Source organism: Athene cunicularia, assembly GCF_003259725.1.
Source record: "Athene cunicularia isolate RWA chromosome 17 unlocalized genomic scaffold, athCun1 chr17_part1, whole genome shotgun sequence".
NCBI classification, from domain to species: Eukaryota; Metazoa; Chordata; class Aves; order Strigiformes; family Strigidae; genus Athene; species Athene cunicularia.
The window spans coordinates 4300600-4322576 of record NW_020799122.1 but is presented as its reverse complement, the minus strand read 5'-3'; the positions used below and the strand labels follow the sequence as shown (position 1 = coordinate 4322576).

Genomic DNA, 21977 nt, shown 5'->3' with positions numbered 1-21977 from the left:
GGGGGGGGGGCGTGGGGAGGGTTATAACTCACTGGTGGAGACTAAAATGCAACGTGTTGGACAATCTGTGACAATGGATTGGATTTTGGGCCCCCCATGCCCCTGTGCTCCCCCCCCCCAAAGGGACACTGGACAAACCATGGGGTTTTGGCACCCAGAGCACAGGGAACACTGATGGTGATGGTTTGGAGGATTAATCCGAGTTGGGCAAAATCTGTGGCTTAGTTAAACCACCCTAAATCCTGGCTAGGCTCCTGCGCACAAATCAAGCAGCCTTAATTTGATTTAGCAGCAATCCCTTCAGCAGCCAGCTGCATTCGAATTAAAGCCACTTTAATTCTGAATGAAAAGTGGCCACACGCGGCTTAACCCAATTGCACCAGTAGCCAGCCTGTCTCCAGCTCCCTGTTTTCCTGCTGCCTTTTACAAGATTCACCACTGGACCTTCACCCATTTTGTCTCCCTTCAGACACCGGGCTGAGAGCCAGAGCAAACGCTTGGCTCCTCTGGATGTGAGAGGGATGCCCTGGGACCACTGCCTGCCCAGATTTCCCAGGGGAAGGAGGGGGTACAAACTCGACCCTCTCTTCCAAAGTGGCATTTTTGCAACAGAAGGAATATTTAATATGGGGTAAACATCAGTAAGAAGCTTCTGAGGCAGAGCTTCTCCTGCAAACCTTGCAAAAGCTTTTCCCCAAAACTTGTCAGCAGCAGGTTTTCCCAGAACATTTCTCTTTTGACAAAACAACACTTCATGGTCACCAACTCTTCTATTTAGGGTGTTTCAAGCAGGCTAAATCAGCAGCTTCACACATGACAGAACTCCCCAGAGACCTGCCATCACCCCCTTTCCCCAGGGATAACTTCAGACCATGTTGATCTCCGCTGGGCAAGGCGGGGGAAGAGATTTAAGGCACTTTTCTCGCTGCCTCGCACCAGGCGAGACAGAGGAGTCCAACCAGACAGCGCTGTGGGACCTCACCACAAACCCCGGGGACTGATTCACCTCTTTGCAGCACCGCCGCCGACACCAAACCGCTTTTAGGCTGAGCCTTCCTTCCTCAACACCTCCCAGCGATGCCACACAACGTGTTAAACCCATCGCTGCGGGTCCTGGCAGAGGTGCTGGGCTGGCAGTTTGGGCAAGGTGCATCTCCCACGGCTTGCTGAGGGCTCTCACACTCAGGACAGCACGCACATGCCTGCCCCGTGCTCTGCAGGCAGCGCAGGCAAAGCCAGCTCACTTCTGTCTGCAAAACACCTCGCGGGCGCTGCCTCCCTCCCCAGGCAACGCGTGGTGGGGGCAGGAGCTGGGCAGCACCCCCCACCCATGACTCCCCCCGCAAGGCACCCAAGCTGGGCAGCGGTGCTGGTTTCCACCATCACCCCAAAGGGCTTCTCATCCCCTCGCTCCGATACCGAGGGGCTTAGCCCGAGGTGTTAGCACGGAGCGTTACCTTTTCTGCGCTTTTCTTGCATAACTGCTGATGTGAGCCCTGAAGTCTGGGCAAGTGCAGGATGATCTGCACTTGTACAGAAAGCTTAAGGTTGTCAGACTTCTCCTGTGATCAAATACAGAGGCTCCAGAGGCTGCTCAGCCCTTACCGCCGGTACTTGACGTGCTTTACATCAAATCATCCCTATTTTTTTTAATGAGTAGGGGGAAATGGAAAGTGTCTAGAATGTCAGATAATCTCTTTATCATCAGCGCTCACCCCTAATCCATCGGAGGCACGTCTTGTTCCTCTGACATCACTGCAAAGCCATAAGTCACCATGTCTCTTCCCCAAGCTCAGCCCAGGCTACACCACCACTGGGTGGGCTGGGAGACCTGGCAGACCATTGAAGAGGAAAACACCCTTCTCCTACCCTATTTTTTGGCCTTTTTCATCAAAAATACCCCAACAAAGCTGCCCACTGCAGCAATGTGGAGGCAGACAGGATCCCTAGCAGGGGACGCTCAGCTGCACAGGCTGTGGGCAGTTGCCCCAGTGAACAAACCTCCCTGGGGAGCTGGAGGGCTGGCCCTGTCCTACCGTGCATCCTGCGACCGTGGTGAGTTTGTGGGTGGAGAAGGGGAAAGCTTCGTTGCTGAGGTCGGTGTCGAGCACTTCTTGGAGGACGACGCGGCTGTGGGGAAACAGCAAAGCAGCCGCGGTGAAAGGACGTAGCTTTGCCAGCCTGCTCGGACTATCACTAAAACTTGTCTTGTTGTCAAGACAGACTTCTCTCTCCAAACGGGAGCTGATGTGGGTAACATGCCACATTGTGAGAGCCTCGAAAGAAACGCCAGTTCCCCAGCAAACGGAGCATCGCTCCAGGCAGACCATTGCCTGCTGCCGTGCAGCAATCCTGATCCCAGCACCTGGCATCCCTTCCTCCCTCCCTGTTATCCCTTCCTCCACCTCTCCAAGGGCCAGGCATCAGGGTGCAAGGAGGGGGCTGCAATGCTCTCGCCACACTCACCTCAGGGGGCCCTGGATGCTCATCATGCCCAGCTCCTCCGAGCAGTCGAGGAGTTTGCACTGGAGCTTCATGTCCTGCAGCACGGTGGTGATGTGCGACCAGTTGTGCTGAGCCACGGCCCCGCCGATAGCCAGGTAGTAGCCATCCCCTGGAAGACACCCCCCGGCACCCTCTCAGGCTCGAGAACGTCAGGCTGGGGGCCATGCCCAGCTCAGCTCAGGGCTGGTTTTGCTCTCCAGAGGCTGAGCTGCTGCCTGGAGCCTCTTCAGCTTTCACAGCCCATGGGGGGGACCACCAAGAAAGGCGGTGGGGTTAAATAGTGCTGGGGCAAGGGAGGGCGTTGGGGCTCTGCTAACATCCACACTGCCTTTTGTGGGGCTCAGCACAATGAAAACCAAGTGACCATTAAAACCTGAAAGAAGAAAAGGTAAAAAAAGCTGTTTGAGGCCTGGAGGTACCTGTGCATGCGTGAGCATCACAGGAAGAGAAAAAAAACCTCTTTGTCCCTTGAGACCAACAGCAAAAGCATCTCCCAGTACAGAGTGGATGCCAAGGTGAGAGGGAGCTGGGAACTACAGGTGGGAGCAGGGAGGGCTGCAGCGACTGGGCCATAGCCAGTGCAGGGGCTGCTCTGTATACCAGGAGGAATTTCATCTCGTCAGTAATCCTGGGGGGAAAAATCCCCAGGGATGGAGTTTGATAGCTGATTAATATGTAATCAATCTTCCCTCTGTCTTTCCTGCCACTACAAAATTGCTCTCTGATAATCTGTCATAACGATAATAAGTGAAGCCACCTACTGTAATTGGAAAAATAGACTTTGCTGCGATTAAACTCCTCCATCGCCCGACAAACCCTGCAGCTCTGCCAGCCACATGCCATTGCCCTTCTGCCTCCCGTGAGCCCCCCAGACGAGAGGGATCTGGGATTGTGCCACGGGGAGGGAAGAGCTCAGTGGCACCCAACCACGCCGGGGCGAAGGGGCCGAGCTGGCCCCCACAACCCCCACCCGGGCTGGCGCTGGGGGCTGCGCCCGCTGGGTCCCTTCCCAGCACCAGCTCCGAGGGTGACGCTGCGTGGGGACGGGGCTCCGGGGGCACAGGCCACCCGAGTGCAAACCTCCCGTCTGGTGGCAGCGCCGGCACTCGGAGACCAGCTCGGTGTCACTCTCCTAATGCCATTTCTGCCCTCTGGGCTGACTGCTCTGCTCCCTTTCAATTCCTCTTTAATGCAGCTGATAAGGACCTGGGGAGAGGTCAGAGCCGCCAGCCGGGGCTGGACAAACCCAATAATGCTGATGAGCAGTGCAGGGCCCCGGGGACAAGGGGGATAATTGGGTTACAGGGACAGAGGGAGGGAGGTGGAAAAAGCCAGGTGGCTGCCATTAAGTAAATGCAATCACCCCCATGCCTGTGGCCCCTCGAGCAAGGTGGGGATGGAGATGCTGGCAGGCCTCAGACTGAACCTGCTGCCACGGCTTTCTGGGACTGGAAAGATCTTTGTGTGCACTGCCACAGCTAAAAAAAGGCAGCAGGAGAGGCTGGGAGCTGAACTGCAGGAGGGTAAACCCAGCCAGCGATCCCCCCAGCCCCTCGGCGGCTGCAGAAGCGTGCCTGACTCCAGCATCCCTGTGCTCAGGGCTTTTACCTTCAAAGGCGGGGGCCAGGGGGGAGGCTGGCTCCCCGGGGCTGATCCGGCTGACGGTCAGGTCGCTCTCCACGCCGCCCCGCTTGTTCAGCATGCAGGTGTACACGGTCGAGCCTGAGGGAAGGAGTCGGGCACCGATGCCCATCAGCCAGCCCTGGCACACAGCCCCAGACCTGGCAGGTGGGTAGCAGGAAAATCTGTCCTCATCGTGACATCAGTTGCCACTGCCTGGGTACGTCCTGACCGACGCTGGATGTCCCAGCACCAGGAGGAGCAGGGGAGCGATGCTTTTCCCCCTTGAGATCTGTGCGAGGAGCTGAAGCTGCATCCTCAGAAATGCCATAAGCTTTCTCCCAGCCCCAGAGAAGGAGACAGCTTCTCCCTGCGCAAACGGCAGCTGGCAAGGGTTGTGCTTGATTTACTCCCGTACCCACCACGTCTCCAGCTGTGAGCCACAGCTGGAGCCAGAGGGACAGACCCCCCTCTCTCCCCCCAGCTCAGAGCATGTTTGTCCCAGTGCGAATGAGAGCAGAAGCCAGCCTCGGGTGAGGACAAGGGAGCTCTCACACACTCCCAATACCCCCTGCAAAAGCAGCATTTAAAAGAAAAGCAGTTTGGGTTCCCTCCTGGTTCATTTTGGTATAAGATGTGATTTCCCAGGGCAGTGCTCAGCAGAGGCAGCGTGCAGCCAAAAATAAGGGGGCTGAGCCCCTACCTGGTGCTTTGCTCACATCGGCAGTAAACAGCCAGTTTGCTGCTTTTGTTGCTTCAGGCCCAACCAGGTAGAATTTCCCAAAATAAGACATGTCGAAGAGAGCCAGGGCATTCCTGCACGTTAAGCATTCACTCTTGATCTGCAATTAAAGCAAACACAACAGCTGATGCTGAGCCATATTCTCACTCCACAAAGGCAGGAACACATGAAAACTGTTTATGTAATGGGAAACAATACCAGGACACTCGCCTGGTGCCTTTAAAGGCTTCAAAAACACCCCTGAAAAATCAGGTATTAAATGAAGCAAGCCTGACAGGCCTCCCTGTGTGCTCAGTCCCATTCCTTACCTCACTAACACAGTGACAGTCATCAATAATAGTTAAATTTTATCAAATTGGGTTCTTCCCCCAAGCTAGTCTCAACTCTTTCATTTAGGAAAGCAGCAGTAAAATTCCCGTGGCCTCTCTGCTGAGGTTTCTGAGCACCGGCCACACATTTCTCTTAATCTTTTTGGAACGTTTTTTCCCAGTTTTGGGCAAAGCTCGCTGCTTCCCCTCCCTCTGAGCCTCACCAAATCCACCCAAAGTGGTGCTGTGGCACGGGCTCTGCTGTCTCTAACCCTCCCACCTCCAGATGTGCCCAGGGGTTTTGGCCAGGGCGGGCTGCTCCCCACACTCACAATGTCATGGTGGGGGGGGAAGTCAAAGGTGTACTCGCTCCCCAGCAGCTGGTTGTAGGTGTAGTCCCTGTGGCGCTCACGGCCGTACGCACCGTAGTAGTCGTAATCCAGGACCTGGGGGGGACGGAGGAGGATGGGGTCAGTGAGGAAGACAGCATGAGGCTGAAGCCAAAGGGCTACTCCCCGTCCCATTCACCCCATGTCAGGAGAGGAGAGGGTCTGAGCAGGACCTGGCTGTGATGATGTGTTCCCTCTCCAGCATCCCTGCCTGCAGTGATGTGTCCCCTCCCTGGCATCCCTGCCTATGGTGATGTGTCCCCTCCCTGGCATCCCTGCCCGCAGTGATGTGTCCCCTCCCTGGCATCCCTGCCCGCAGTGTGTCCCCTCCCTGGCATCCCTACCCGCAGTGATGTGTCCCCTCCCTGGCATCCCTACCCGAAGTGATATGTCCCCTCCCCGGCATCCCTGCCCATGGTGATGTGTCCCCTCCCCGGCATCCCTGCCTGTTGCTCTTCAATATATAGAAATGAGATGGGTGCCTCTCATCTGGGGGCGTTGCAGGCAGACACTGCCTGTTGCAGAGGGACGGGCAGACAGACTCACACCACATGCACACACAGATCTCCCCCTTACCGCTGAATTAAAGCCCAACAGCTTTTATGGACCGGTTTTGGGGACACGCAACTGCCTGCAGCATGTCGCACACCCTGCGCACGCAGGATTCATCCTACGCTCGCCGGGCACAGCCGCTGTGCTCCGGGCTGAACACCCCCCTGAAACGTGTGCTGTGCTTACCGGGGCTGCCCCCCCAGGGCTGAACCAGCCCGGCCTCTCCCAGCCATGCCGCTCCTGGAAAACACAGCCCTGGCGCAGCAGCTCCTACACAAGCAAAGCCAGAGAAATGGGAACAAATAGTTAAAAAAAAAAAAAAAGCCCCTTTTCACTGTTTTTTGAGCAGCGCCCAGGCTGCCCTCCTCGAGTACATGCTCAAGACCTGACTTGTGGCCCCTTGGCTATCAGCAGCCAAAATCAGCTCGGCAGTTTGTCTTTTAAAACAGTGGCAAACCCCAGCTGCCTGCAAATTGCCTGATATTTTTGTCCCCCCCGAGAAAGGTATTTGCCTCAGCAGCAGCCGATGGGCAGGAGTCTGAAAGCCCAGCTGTGCACCCCACCAAAGCCTGCGCTACGGTGCACGAATTACTGACCGAGAAATGCTAAATCCAGAGAGCAAGATTCCCCCCGATGTTTACAACAGTAATTATATAATAACATTTAAGATTTATACGGCAACCTGCTCATTCCTCCTCTGTGCTCTCGGGAAAATCTCTCTGCACGCAATTAATTAGGGATCCATTAAGATATTTTTGTTTGGTGCCTCTGTTCGGAAAAGAATAGATTTTGTTGAACATTTCAGAAATGATTCAGTGCCTATTTATAAAACACAGCACATGTTCTGGAGCTGCATGTATAAATACCAGGCTGTCAGTCAAATGGGCATCACTTATTAGACACGCTATTAAAAACTAAACTGCATCCTCGGTGACAGAAAACAACTGAGATGTCAACCCAACACTGGGGGACAGTGGGGAGAGATGTCTGTCTTGCTGCTCTGCTCTCCATCAGAAGAGGAATGGTGTGATATGACCTAGCAACGAGCAGAAATGGGCTTGAGAAATGTGGCTGCTCCTTGCTGGGACTGGGGCTGATGGTGATGGGGAGGAACGAGGCACCGGCCCCAGGTCACCCCCAGAATCTCGAGAGCGGTGGGTGATTTGGGGGGCTCTGAGCCGCAGTTGCTGCAATGCTGCTGATGCAGCGAACCACTGGAAACTGTTTTCTTTTCCTCAAGTGCTGCATCCTGAAAGCATTTACATACGGAGATTTGTGCAAGGAAACAGCTGGCGAAGGTGGGAGCAGGGAGGAGCCCCAGCTGGCAGCTCCAGGGAGCAAAACACGTGGGGAATTAGGGGGTGCTGGCAAAACACTCCACAGAGGCACAGCTGCTCCCCACTCTTCCCACACCCCAGCCTCGTTCTGCATTGGGAGACACTGTTTTGGGGAGGGAAAGCTGCTGCTGAGCTGCAAGTGAGGCATGGTGAGATGTGGGTAGGAGATCGCCACGGGCATCCAGCATCCCACAGCCCTCGCAACTGCCCCCGAGTTGGACTGACAGTGAATGAAAGAAGCCTCTGAGCTCCCCTCTCCACTTTGCCTTGGCCAGCAACCATCACCAGGCTCTTAAGCCATATCTGCTAAGTTAAATATTATGGGAATGCTTGGCACCTCTGCCATTAAACTGTCCATGCCCCCAGCAGCCTCACTGTGTGCACCCGGCAAGCTTTGGGATTCAGCAGGGATTCTCCCAGGATGGATGGATGGGAGCACGGATGCAGCACGCTGCTTTGGGGAGTGATATGCCTGCAGCCACTCCTTGCCACCTCTCTTTTGCTGCAAGGATGCTGCAAGGGTCTCCCATAGCTTCTTGCACGGCAGCCCGGGTCGGGGTGCGCATCCTCACCTCGTGCAGGGGGTCCTTCCTCACATTGCGCCCCGCCAGTGGCTCGTCATGGGGGAAGACGACGGAGTAGTTCTTGGCGTAGGACTCGTGGCTCCGCTCCCGGATCCAGCGGTTGTTGTCAGTGAGGGAGTGGTGAAACCTCCTGGAAGGCAGGGAGAGGGCAGCGTCCGGATGAGCCCACCAGCTCATGGCCTGCCTCTTCCCCTTAGGCATGGGTCTCTTGGCCAGACCCAGATGTGGATGCAGCTGTTGTGGTGTAAAATTGCTATTCCTGCACCCATTTCATGGGTTGGAGAGCAGAGGAACCAAGCAGGGCCTGATGCGGGCCAAGCTGCATCACTGCCCATCAGTGCTGGGGGCTCGCCGCAGCCCGCCCTGAGCTCCCCAGCCCTGCTCCAGGCACATCTACCCCAGAGCAACTGGGAGCAGAATACAGCCCTGATGAGTGGGAAATAAATAAAAAAAAAAAGAGGAGAATTGAGATTAATTCTGCACTGCTTCAGCATGGGGCTGGTCTCAGAGCCTGCCCTGCACACAGCCCAGGTTTAGACCGAGCCCTGAGGAGGGAAAGAGCCCTGGACATTCCTTACATTTTTCATCCAATTCTCCCTAGGCTGAAATATGAATAAAACCCGAAGCATTTTAAATTTATTTGACATATTTTCAACCTTTAAACAGAAAATCTCCTTGTAAGAATGTGCCCGTTCAGCACATGCTTGGGTTGTTATTACCAGAGACTATAACTCAGGGACAGCATCCCTGGGTGCCAGTGACACCTTTCCCAGGACTGGAGAAAGGGAGACAGCAGGGGAAAGGCAAGACAAAGTGTCATTTATAGGACATTTTAAAACAATACTTTCAGCTTCCCTCCCTGCTGCCTGGGTGCCAGGGAGAGGCAGGGCACTGGGGCCAAGCCCTGCAAGCAATGCAAACAATGCTCCCCAAAAGCAGCCGTGGGCTGGCTGTGAGGGCAGCTGCCTCTTCTGCCAGCACGGGACAGGCAGCAGGTGACACATGGCATGTCACCAGCATCCGTCTGCCCCGTCAGCCACAGCCCCTTCACTGACATGCTGGATTTTTGACAGCAGTGAAGAGGAGCAACAGCTGCCAGATGAAATATTTACAAGAGAGTGTTTGGAGAGGATAAGTATTTAAATGTGAAGAAAATGGAGTTATTTAAAGAGTAATCACCACCAAAAGGGAAAAAAAAAAAAAAAAAAAGGGACTGGCACCAGTTTGATGACAGGGCAGACAGGATACAGGGGATGCTCAGGTAAGACGGATGCAAGGGCTGGAAAGCCCCTGGCCACTGTCTGAGCAGGGCAGGGGTCCCACGGCACGGGTCAGCCCCACGATGGCTGTGGCTGTGCCAACCCCCCCGTGTCCAGCTGGGCAGCAGTGCCCGCCCAGCCCGGGGCTTTCTCCTTCCCAGGCTTGGCCCACCGCTGGCCTGGCTGCAGGAGGCACCATCTCTGACTCCCCTCTCCTCCCAGCCTGAGTCAAGAGGGCGTTTACCAGCTTTGCCACTACAGCAACACGATTTTAAAAGCTTTGTCCCTGACAAGGTGGTTGCTGTCGTTAGCAGCCCTATAAGAAAGCCCAAACCCAATCGAATATAATCGAGCAAGTCAAAAGCAATTACAGAGCCAACATCTGCACAGTCAAAACTCCCAGCCCATGTTGTGCTGCAGATCGGGAGGAAAGCTGATGTTTCTCATGTTGAAATCATCACCCCCGATTATTAATTTAGAGGATTAGGCACAGCACTAATTGAACAACAAGAAAACCGAAATGTAATTACCCTGTCCTTTCCCATCACCACAGTCTCCTCGTGTCTGATGGAAACTGTTTGCGTAGAAGCAGAATGAGGAAAATAAGATAAACCCCACGTGTAAATTCATTAAAGCCATTGAGCGTAATTGATTCTAGCTCCTTGGAGGGACACAGGCTGTGGCACAGATGCTGCCCGGACACCCGCTCCCAGTGCCAGCATCCAGCCCTGTCTCGAAACCCATCCCCAGGTACCACCCAAGGCCAAGGGCTATCGGCGCAGGAGCCCACAGCCCGCGGGGAGCTGGGGCAGCCGGGGTCACCTGCCTGATGTCATAGCCGTACATGTCCTTCTCTGGCCGCCCGTGGATGATCCAGTGAGCCAGCTCCCTCCCGCAGCCGCCTCCCAGCATCATCCCTGGAGGAAGAGGTGAGGACCCGGACGAGGCCAGGGGGCCAAGCACGGCTGCGGGTGCCGGGCTCTGCCCAGGACGCGACGCCCGAGGTGTGATCCCTTCAGGTCTCTCTTACCAGCACTGTTGAAGCCACAGCCAAGGAAGAAACCTCGGACTTCTGGGGCTTCCCCCATGAGTGGCTTGTGGTCGGCTGTGAATGACTCTGCAAGACAGAGAGAGTGTGTGCCAGCAAGGTCAGGACAGGCGTTTTGGGGACACATCATGCACTTTAGGAGCAAGGGTCCTACAGCTTCCCGTGTCAGCCTCAGCCTGCTCCTGCTCCCAGAGAAGTCGATGGGGCCAGAGTTGGACTAACACCAAACACTTCCCAACATTTCACCTTGGGCATCCTTGACCTGCACCTCTCCAACAGCATCCAGGCAGCAGAGGCCACAGGGAATGGCTGCCCTGGTACTGGGATGCCCAGCATCACACTGGGGTCTTGTGCAGGCTCCCAAAGCAAATATACATACATATATATACATATGTTCACTTCAGAAGCTTGCATGAGTACAGATACGCACACACACACAGAGATGCACACCACACTGCTGGTGGCAGGGGCAGGTGCTGGTGGCACGAGGCAGTTCCTTTGCAGCCCTGAGCGATGCACAGTCCGTCCCTGGCACCGTCGAGACCCCCGTCTCAGGTTAACTGTGCCCTCTGCACCCCCAGGGAGCTCGGCAGCACAGGCTGCACGCCAGCACTGCAACGGGAGGGTTTAGACTGAAAATTTGTGAAGCAGAATGAATCTCCAGCCAGGAGGTACCCGAGGTGCTGCGGTGGCTGAAGCAGGCTCTTGCTTCAGCCTGATCCCCCAGTCATGGGGGCTGCACCGACCTGCTTGTCGCCTCTTCAACATCTGGGCCATATTTCATTATGATGACTATGTTTCACCTTCCTCGATTTCTGCTGGGAAATTTCATGAATTTAAGCTACTTTATGCAGCGGAGGAATTGCTGCTGATGTCGCCCAAGGCTCCTGTGCTAACGATGCCTCATGCTGCCAGCTCCTGCTCCCCACAGGGCTGTTAACCAGTCTGTGCAAATCCCCACTAGGGAGAACAGAGCAGGACACCCTGGCAGAGCTGTGCAATCCTCCTCCCCGTTTTATGGTTCACCCATCCGTGTGAGAGAGAGAACACAGAGTTCAGTCTGGTCCTTCCCCCGCCCAGCAGTGCCCGGCTTGTTTCCCCAAGATCTCTGTGCTCAGGAGAAGGGGAGAGAGTCAGAAGATTATTTCATGCCAATATCCCCATGCCAATACGCCAGGCTACAAGTTCATGGACTTAATGGAGCAACACCCAAAGCACATCAGCCCTGCTGACTTTGCACTGGGATGGATGCTGAACCTTGACCCACTCCCCTGCAGGGTTGGATCAGCAGCCAGGGCAGAAACAGCTTAAACCACCCCAATTCACTCTGTTTTCATCCCCTGTGCCTGAAAACCAGCACAGTAGCTGTTCTGGTGGTGAAATATTTACCATGCAGCAGAAGGGACAAGCGTTTGCTATTTGCTTCAGCCCAGAGACACTCAGCTGTCGCAAGCAAACCAGCTGATGGTTTAAATCAAGAAATAGAAAAGGAGGAGTGCTGACCCTTTGGAAATTACATTGCTCTACTACAAATACAGAGCATGTATCTATAAGAAGCCAGCTCCCCAGCGGAGGCCACCAGCTCTGCTTAAACTGCAGTTTAATCAAACCTGCTGTACCCAGGCCAAGGCCTCCACCTTGTACATGTCATGTTTTATCTGCTCTGCCCTACTTTCCCCTTGTACAGCAGCACTGCTCCCTCCCCAAGGGCCTCGATGGTTTCCCTTTAAGTGCTTCAGCAAAAAGGGATTTTAAAAATTTTTTTTAATTTTTTAAATTTTTTTTTTTAGCAGGGCGTGGATTTCAAGGCCAAACCAAGTGTGCAGGGCTCAGGTTTGATGGGTGGCATCACCTCCAGCTGCCACCACTGGGATGCTATGGCCTTTAACTCCACACTAGGCAGCCTGGGATGTAAATCTACAGCCACCGGCCCAGAAGCAAGTAGTAAAAACAGAACACTTGGTAAAACAATGGCCACTGCTTGAAAAAAATCTGCCCCTTAATTCCCAGTCTGGTGGCTACAACCTGGGCTGTAAATCTGTACAATCCATCCCCAGTTTGGACCAAGGCAATAAACTCCCCAGCTATTTCTCCGCCTAGGCTAAGCCTGGGATGCCACCCCTCGGAAGACAACACCACTGCAGCCACATCACAGCTCCTTTCTCTGCGTTCAGTTTTTTCTTCTCCCCAGGACATGAAGTTGCCCCTTGTCTCCCTCCAGCAAGATTCTTGGAGGAATCCAGCCACCACCGTACCACTGCAGTCACATTACCTGGTCCACAAACAGTGGATTTAATGCCTGTTTTCTCCAGCACCGGTACTCTGTTGATGGCACCTTCGATGTGTTGCGTGAAAACATCCCAGTCCAGATCAAAGAGACCAAAAGCAAATTTTTCAGATACCTGAAGGTAGGAAACAGGAATTGGGACACAAAATAAAAGTATAGCTGAAGGCTTAAGAATTTCTCAGCTCTGACAGCGTAGGAGGCTGTAGGAAGTAGAGGCTATTTTGTAGTTTCTTTGGGTTTTCATGACCAGCCCAGACAATCCAAAGTTCTGGGGCAGAGCCTCAATTAAAAGCCCTGCACCTGGATAAAGGGATGATGCTGCAGGGCAGGGACTGTGGGGTGGCCTCTAAATCCCCCCAGCCCAGCCTTTTCATTTCATTTCTGTTGTCTCTACATCTCGTTTCTATGCCACAGACAGACCCAAAGGGAAGATGCTTTCCTGTGCCTTGGTACCCGCAGGAGCTAGGGGCTGAGGCGCTCACATCTGTGCCCCCCCCACTCCGAGCTGGGTTCCCTGGAAAACTGCCTCGTTCTCCCAGAAAACCTCCCGGCACGGCTCACCTCCTCCCAGAAGATGGGGTTTGACTCATATCCACCCACGGAAAGGGCATCGCCTTGGAGACGGAGATACACCGAGGCGTCGTGATCGCGAACGTTCGGCATGTTCTGAAAAATGGGGAGGGGGAGCGGAGGGGTGAGAGGGGGCCAGGAGCCACGGGGAGACCCTGACACCACCCCAGCAAGGCTCAGTGGGATGAACTGGGGGTCTGAGGTGACCCACCAAGGATGGGAGCAGCAGTGGCTCCGTGGATGTTCCCACAGCCCTGAACTTTGGGTGCCTGCGTACCCCAAGAGGAAGGCCCCCAGGTCAGCTCCAGCAAACCTGCCCAAACCACGGGCAAAGCGGCTTGTGCAGGCAGCGATGCTGCGGGCAGCGTGCCCGTTCACCAGGCACCCAAGCTGGAAGCCAAGTCTTGCACAAACCCTGCCTAATTTAGCAGCTGGCAGACCGGCAATCCTCGCCTCTCCGGCGGCTCCTCCATGGCCCAGGCAGCGCCGGGGATGCTCAGGAGGAGCAGGAGCAGGCGCTGCGGTTGATCCCAGCTTGGAAAGCATCACTCCTCTGCCACCCACCTCTGCAGGAGGAGGCAACAGCACGACACGCGGGCAGCAGTGCGCAAAGAATGAGGGATTTGTTCTCGTGAATAATGGATAGAGAAACATGTAGATAGCATGGAAGCATTGGTGTAGGGCCCACCGCATTTCATGTCGACAAATGGAATTAAGTGCACTGAACAGGAGGCACCAGGGTCTGCAAGCTACAGGCTCTTCTCTGAAAAGTCTCCTCCCCGTGTTTGTACAGCACAGCGGAGTTACCAGGATATACATGTAATCATGGACACCAGCACTTTCTAAAATGAGGCACCTCGGACTGAAGAGTCAGAGGCTGTCAGCGGGATGGAAACTAAATAATGTGTCACCCTCAAAGCCCTGGCACCTGAGTGAATGAAGTCTTCGACTCCTGAACAATTCTCCACAGCCAGATGGCAGGAACAGATTTCTTGGGAGAGTTTAGAAACGCTTGGAGAGCTACACCTCTGCCTGTTGGGGATTGGGGCTTGTTCAGAAAGTGTTTGGCATCTTTATTAATGCTGCTATCAGACACCAAACACATCGCAGACCCTATAATAATTCTACCAAGATGAAAAAAAAAAAAAGAAGAAAATTATCCTGCTAGTCATAACATCATTAAATATTAAATATGATTCTATCAAAGGTAGTCTGATAGTCCTGCTAGGGGGAGAAGCTGGTGGATGTGCAATTCCCTGGGTGCAGAGCCAGACCTGGCAGCGCAAGCTTGTGCTGAAGGCAGGAATGTTGGGGGGCGGGGGGGTCCTGCAGGTCTGGGGGTCCCGGAGGGGCTTTCCCACCTCCCCCTTCTGCGTGCAGGAGGGCAGAAACCAGCGCTGCCTTCCAGGGCTGAGGAGCCGATCTGCAGCCGTGCGGGACTGACCTGAATGCCCTCGATGCGCTCGGTCACCACGTAGGCATGATGCATGGCCACCAGCGGCACGTGCACGCCAGCCAGCTGGCCCAGGGCTCGAGCCCACACACCTGAGGAGAGAGCAGCCCCATGCTGAGCACCCCTCCATCCTCCATGCTCTGGGGGTGACAGCCAGACAGGGGGCACAAGGACTGATGCAAAGCCACCCCCTGCCCCACAGCCACAGGCCCAGTCCCCCCCTTCCCCGCCATCCTTTGCGCCCCGTACCCGCGCAGTTCACCACGCAGGGAGTCTGGATGGTCCCGTGAGCCGTCTCCACTGCATACACCCTCTTCACCCCAAAATCGTCAGCTCTGACCTGGATGCCGGTGACTGGGCAGTTCTCGATGATCTGGTGGCAGAGGAAGGGCAGCAGAGTCACGGCAGGGTCGCACGGGCAGGGGGATGACCCAGCTTGCCTGACATCTACCCCCAAATCTGGGCAAGGTGAGTTTAAGCAGTGGTCTGGCACGGGCCATCTCCCCCTCCCCAACAGCTGTTACTGTTAGTGCTGATAACAACACAGCCCCTTCCCAGCTGCAGACTTACACCACTGCTCTGGGCACCCGCAGTTGCAGAGGATATTTATTATTTACACGCACACGAGCAGAACAGCTCACCAAGGATGGGCTGGTAGTCGCTGTCTTGAGGGACAGACTGTGTTACCTGACCCTAAAACCTCTGCTCTCCTGAAAAACCTGTCTTGGGCACTGCCTCATCTTGCTCCTAAAGACCTTTTTTTCATCCTATATTTTCCCCAAGCCTCATGGTTCCTGCCAGCTTTTGTTGCTGTGACCCAAGCAGGTGTCAAAGCTGAACAGCACAACACCCTTCTTGGACCTAACGCTGCAGGACCAACTCTGCTCCGATGGGAAAGAAGATGCTGGGGAAGGCAGAGGATGAAATCTCCTCCCAGAGTCAACAGGCACTAATTAGTAACTCCTAATTAGAACTACCGTAGCGCCTCTGGCAGTTGCTGCTCTGGCAAGCGTTGAGCAGGTACCAGCTGGGTCCATGGTGCCGTCCTTGGGGACGTACAGCGTGCCGTACAGGTCGTCGATGTTCATCAGCGGGTACAGGTCCTTGGTCTGTGCCGGGGTCAGGACGTAGGACTCCACACCGTACACCTTCCCCAGCTGCCAGTGGGACAGAAAAACCAGGAACTCAAGCAGGCAACAAAAGCTTTGTTCATCACTTGCTGCTGGAGGAGGAGGAGACCCCCAGGACATGTCTATCTCCCACATAAGACAACTGCTGCCCCAGTGCAAGGCCTAAATCCAGCACAGGGTGGGATGCTCTGCACAGATTTCAGGGAATATGGTGCCATATTTGCATGCAACCTGCCTGTGCAGCTGGAAAAATAATGCTGCCACTCTTCTACAACTGGAAAAATGATGCTACCACTATCTGAAAGGGCAAAAAACCATGGCTGGATTTTACTTGGCCTACTTTGCCAGCACTTAGCCTGACTTCAGCAGCCTTACGGAAGCCAGAAGGCTGCTCTGGAAACATAACCCAGGCCATTGCGGCTCTTGGGGTAGGACGACAGGGAGGGACCGGCCGTTCGGAGACCCGGGGGCTCTGCAGCCCTGGGAACCTGGCAGGGTTCAAGGCCAGGCTGGACGAGGCTTTGAGCAACCTGGTCTAGTGGAAGGTGTCCCTGCCTCGGGCAGTGGGGTTGGAACTAGGTTCCTTCAAGGACCTTCCAAGGTTGGAAGGTCCATTCCAACCCTTCCACAATCCCTTCCAACCCAAACCATTTGATGACTTTATGACCCCCAGCGCTGCTCTGGTGGAGAGGAGGTTAAACACCACCTCCTGCAGCCCACCCGGCCAGGGGACACAGCGAGGGGCTTCTCCCTACCGACATGAGCCTCTTGTACTCATCGAGGCGCTGCTTGTTGGAGGCGATGAAGAGCCCCCCATTCTCCACCCAGCCCGTGTGCAGCCCCGTCTCCGCCGGCAGCTCCCGGCTGACCACGTCCCGCGTGTGCGCCAGCAGCTCCACCTCCACGTCGCTGGGACGCAGCTGCCACAGCAGACCTGGGTGAGGGGACACACACACACACACAGAGCCCACAGGTGGGACAGGGGGCTCCGCCACTCCTCCATCACCCGAAGTGGGATGCAGAGGGGGCCCCACAGTCCCACGCGTGTCACCCTGTGGGGGCTCTTGCTCCATCTCGTGGCGACCTGCGAGTGCTACAAATCATCGATTTCTATTTTCCTTCAGTATTAAATGAATGGGAAAAAAGGGTTTCCAGAGCAGACTACCCCAGAAGAGACAATATCCAAAAAAGCTTATTGAAATAACCTCTTCAAGCTCTCCATTCCCTCCCAAAGAAAACTGGCTTAAAGAAGGAAAAAAAAAAAAAAAAAGTGTGGAAATTAACATTTTCCTCTGGCCACTTAAAACTTATTAAAAAAAGAAAATTCGGGGGATGTTTTCATAACAAAAGTTATGCCAAAAGGAAAAACAGAAACCCTGAAATTCTCCACATTGAAAGCCAAAACTCTCCACCACCTCTGGAGACAGCCTATGCAATGGATCCACCCCACGGACACCAGCACATCCCCAACCGTGGGCGTTCCCGTGCCCACCTCTCCCACCCCGGGGAGCACCGGCGCTGTGCCCACCGCCTCACCGGCCGTGTGCCAAGTGGTGCCCGAGGTCAGGCGGTCCCTCTCCAGCAGCACGACGCTGGTGACGCCCTGCTTGGCCAGGTGGTAGGTGGTCTGGCAGCCCAGGCTTCCCCCTCCAACCACCACCACCTCGGCTGAGGGTGGCAGGGGCTGGCTGGGCTCCCTGCTCCCGGAGCCTTCCTCCTTCAGTGTCTTCTGGTACGGGACGCTCTTCTTCGCCGTGGGGCCCGTCACGCTGCTGAAGGGCCGGGGGCTTCTCCAAGGGGGTGGCAGGTGGCATCGGGTGGCCGCTCGCAAGAAGCAGCTCACGTAAGACATCTCCACCTGCAAATCCCCAAAACACCTCGCTGGCACGGGGAGGGGGGACCCCCACCAGCCCAGCTGCTCGCCATCATTTCAGTGGTAGCAGCATCTCTGGGTGCTGTGCGAGGGGCTGAACAGCAGGAGCGAGCCCTGGGCACGTCCCTGAGTGGGCTGTGGGACCCTTTTCCAGCAGGGAAATGGGATCCCAGTTGCCCATGAGTGTGGCTCCCAAACACCCTTCAGAGGGGCCCCGCTTAAAAAAGGGACTTGGAAATGCAGAGGGCATGGCAACGCAGGGGCTTGCTCACGCCTGCAGAAATAATTATTTTTTCCCCTCCCTCGTATTGAGGCGGTTTGGCCACAATGGAGGTGCAAGCTTTGCTCCCTATCAAGAGGGGGTTGCACGGCTGCTCGAGGGGGACGGGGACAGATCCTGCCAGCAGACACCCCAGCCCCTGTGCACGGGGCTCCTGCCCGGGGCCATAGCTTGGAGTTTGCTCTGGGTGCAGGATTTTGGGTGCACAAGCCCCCAAAGGTGCTTGTGGGGTCTCGCAGGCCCGCGCTAGCCCCTTCCCATGCAAGCCACAGGCTGTGGCCAGGGGCTGCCCCCACATCTCACCCCACCGAAAAACCCCCGCCACCGCTTGCTGCCACGCGGCCTCCAAAGCACCCGCCGTCCCCCCGCAGCCCAGCAAAGCTGCGCGCTCCCGCTCGGGAAATCCTGCGACCCCGAAGCGCTTCCCCGGACAGCCCACGGCAGGTTCCCACCGCCCGCAGCCGCCGCTCGCCGGGTTCCACTCGCTGGGCTCCGCTCGCCGCCGAGGCTCACTGCGGGCTGGCTGTCCTGGCCGCGATGGCCGTGGGGCCCCTGCCTTCCTCCGATGCTCTCCTCCTCCTCTTCCGCGCACGGCCGTCCCTTCGGCCCCCGCTGCAAAAAAAAACATTAACCAGCACTGGAGGCAAACTGAGTCAGCCCAGGCAGCTGGGAAATAGGGCCTTACCTCCCTCTTGCTCCTTCTTGTGACTCTGCTGCTTCTCAGCAAAGACGAAAAGTCAGGCAGAGCTGAGAAATTTAAAACAGAGAGGAAAATGCTGCTTTTCTCCCCGGCTCGGCGCCCGGCAGAGAACAAACAGCCCAGCTGGGGCCAGCGGGAACTCGCAGCCTCCTGGGCTCGCTCGGTGCTGGCTGGAGCTGTCAGCTGGATGCCAGAAAGCAAACACGGCCAGGAAAGGCACCATCTGACCCTCCTGCTGGAGTTCCCAGCAGTTACATTTTCAGAGCAGAATTAAAATAAATTCACACATTTCCCAAGCCAGACCCGAGAGCCCAAAGCAAAGGTGGGGACGTAAAATTTAATTTAGAGGGGGTGGGAAAATAAGCGTTTGATTTAGATCTCCAAACCCAAAAGTTTATTGTTCCTCCTGCCCAGGACTCACCTCTGAAATTAGGGCCTGTTTGGGCAGGATACACAGGCAGCTCAAGTTCTTTAAAGACACTCTGAGGGGTCTGATTCACGTATCTCAGAGACGCAGAGATCAGGGTGCAGCCAGCGGGGTCTGGCCGGCGGCTGGTGGGGTCGGGGTCCAAGCTGCATGTTGGTCCCTGCAGTGTCCCCCGGGCACCATCAGCCACCCATGGCCCCGTGGAGCCCCAGGCAGCCCAGGGACAGTGTTTTGGGGGGCTTTTAGCATTAAACGGCACCGTGACACCCAGGAAGTGCCCGCCCCCCCCCGCTGCTCCCCACCGCCTCATGCCTCTGCTCTCGCATGCTGAACACACCGTGGTACCCAGTCTGCATCCAAATTCAGGAAGGATTTGGATAGAAGGAGAGGGGTGTTTGTTCCAGCATTAGCCCCTGTTTCAGGCAGCATTTCTCTCAAAGATAAAATCAGTTTCTAAGTTTTAAAGAGAGCGCCCAAATTCCTCCAGAATCCTCCACGGACTAATTGCTCAGAACAACCACAGAGATGCAAACAAGTCTAAACTCCTGTTTACAGTGGGGTGTTTCTGTTTGACAGGCCAGAACCATTTCATCAGCATGTACTAATTATAAATACGACCTTTGGGTTAGACCAGACCTGAAACAAGACAAGCCTAAGTATGCATTCGGCAGCCTGAGCCGTTCACCAAGCTCAGGGTGGACAGTGGATAGAGTGGTGGTGACCTCAGTCCCTCCAAGCCCCGGGACCCTGATACAGCTCCAGAGCAGGAATGAGAGTGGTTATTTTTTCTGATGGTCAGTCCAATGTAGAGGGAGTCTAAACCAGTTCCATCTTTTCCCTAGAATTCTTAGATTAATTATAAAATTAAGGAGCATAGCGGTTTGCATGTGCCAGCTGGAGTTTCTAGGTCACAGAAAACATTGTGGCTAATACAGGAATGAACGAGCCAGGCATGCTGCAAAACTGCAGCTGATCGCTGCGTGCACCAGGCTGCAAGCGTGTGCCATCACAATCCTCCTCACCAGAGCTCACCCGAGCACACGTGCTGTGCTGGCTGCGCTCCCCCCTGCCCTGCAGTCTGAATTCAGTCTTCAGAACACAGGACCCCAACTCAAAAGCTGGCTCGATCCTGCACAGTCCTGCTGGGTAGAGCTTTTCTGCTCTCTGCTCATGCCAACCCCCTGCCTCAGTTTCCCCATCCTGACTGCACGGTGGTTTGGACCCTTGTTTTGGGGTCCACGGTGCTTGTACCCAGCCGACGCGCCTGCTCGTGGCACGGACCAGCCGAGGTGGCAGAGGGAGGTGGCTACCCACTGGTTGGCCCCAGACCACCGGGCGTGCTCAATGCCCAGCCACAGGGACACGGCACGGAGCAGGACTCGCTGTTTGCAGAGGGCGGCCAGCAAATGCAATCACCCCCCGCACCGTGTTTGCTCAGAGCAGAGGCAGCGCCCTAGCGAACCCAGCTAATGTGGGAGATTATGTCAGCAGCTGCTATTGCTGGGGGAAAAAACAAAGATGAATAAAATACATAAGAAAACCTGTGTCTGGTCTGTCCCCCCTCCTGGGGCAGGCTGGGGCCTGTGCAGGGCTGGAACCAGCTGTGCTGGTCACGGCTGGGATTTATTCTCCTGTTAAAGCCCCTGGGAAGGCTGCTCCTGGTCCGATTACAGCGCCTGGCCATGGCTGGGCACAACGAATAAATGCCTCATTTATCCCTGAGATGGCAGCCCTCATCAGTGCAAACCCTGGGGGGAGGTTTGGAAGTGGAGCTGAGCAAAGCTGGCTGCCGAGGCACCCACCTGGCCGAGGCTCCAACCACCTTCCGAGTGTCAAATGTCACTGGCTGCCACCGAGGAGCCAGCCCTGGGGTGGCAGGGATGTTCCCAGAGGCAGGGCCTTGAATGGAAGTACATTTTTGCATTTACCTGCTCTGGGCCAGTTGGTTCCAGGCTCCAGTGTGGCATTTTTGCAGCCCAGCTGCACCGTGGGCATCTGATGACAATACCCGGCCCACTCAGGGCTGGGCTGATGCTCATCACCGGCAGGAGAGCACCCAGGTACCAAAAATTGGTTATTTCCTACATGGTGCATGTTGGAGAGCTTCCCTTTGAGTGAACAGCAACAACAGGGAAAGGGTTGATCCCAGGCAGGAGTCACCACCTGAGCCAAGGCTAAATACTGGGCTGAGCAACATCTTTCCAAATCAGCATCCAAAAGTTAGTGCCCAGCTCATGTCCTGCTTCTCCGAGTAAAACGTCTCTGCTTGTTGCTACAGCCTCTTTCAGCTGACCCTGTGAAAGCTGAAGTGAGAAAGAGCAAGCACTGGCAACTCCAAGAGCAAAAAAAAAAAATCGTATTATTCATTAAATGACGTGGCAGCTCAGTGGCACCTCGTGTCCCTGTTCTGGGGTGAAACCTCCAGCAACGCCTCAGGTATTTTTATAAGCAACTGTGTGATTTCTTTTATTGCTCTGGAAAACGGTGCTGTGTGCACGGCCGAGTGGGACTGTGGAATATGATACTCGGGAATGACTAAAAGCCATGGAAAACCCTGTTCATTCTCTCAGCCTGCAGCAGTTCAGCTCAGGCAGGGAGAGGAACCCCAGGAAAACCGCCCAGCAGGAGCCTGGGACAACTGCACGAGATGCAGCTGCTCCAGAAAGAAGAAAGAACTCGATGGGTGAGCGGCAAAGAGCTCTGGCACCGCAGGAAGGATCTGCTCTGAGTTTTGGAAAGGTACAAACACAGTTCACATCAGGAATCAGAAAGGATCTGTCCCCGTGAGCACGCGTTTCCCCGGGGCTGGCCAAGCCACCCCTCCGGCCACAGCACAGCCAAGGGGGCTTCAGTGACAAGAAGTCTGACACGAGCCCAAGCCACCGTAAAAACCATGGCTGGAAAAAAAAAACC

At 55.3% G+C, this 21977-nt stretch overlaps 1 protein-coding gene across 3 annotated transcripts in view; it reads right to left on the bottom strand.

Moving 5' to 3' along the window:
- The window catches only part of SARDH (sarcosine dehydrogenase), a 26179-nt gene extending 7073 nt beyond the window's left edge, over positions 1-19106 (bottom strand). The window contains exons 1-19 of one of the 3 annotated variants that reach the window (XM_026860576.1): positions 19059-19106; positions 18623-18684; positions 18424-18549; positions 17321-17642; positions 16540-16718; positions 15632-15811; positions 14904-15027; positions 14646-14746; positions 13193-13297; positions 12617-12746; positions 10327-10413; positions 10123-10213; positions 8026-8167; positions 6303-6386; positions 5508-5621; positions 4829-4967; positions 4114-4227; positions 2467-2614; positions 2037-2130 (exon numbers count right to left, since the gene is read on the bottom strand). In XM_026860576.1, coding sequence (XP_026716377.1) covers positions 2037-2130; positions 2467-2614; positions 4114-4227; positions 4829-4967; positions 5508-5621; positions 6303-6386; positions 8026-8167; positions 10123-10213; positions 10327-10413; positions 12617-12746; positions 13193-13297; positions 14646-14746; positions 14904-15027; positions 15632-15811; positions 16540-16718; positions 17321-17636 — 2148 coding nt within the window. In that variant the 5' untranslated portion in view covers positions 17637-17642; positions 18424-18549; positions 18623-18684; positions 19059-19106. Of the gene's footprint in view, positions 1-2036; positions 2131-2466; positions 2615-4113; positions 4228-4828; positions 4968-5507; positions 5622-6302; positions 6387-8025; positions 8168-10122; positions 10214-10326; positions 10414-12616; positions 12747-13192; positions 13298-14645; positions 14747-14903; positions 15028-15631; positions 15812-16539; positions 16719-17320; positions 17643-18423; positions 18550-18622; positions 18793-19058 lie in introns of those variants that run through there. The other 2 variants (XM_026860575.1, XM_026860577.1) reach the window with 2 other exon arrangements.
- Positions 19107-21977: the final 2871 nt, after the last annotated feature.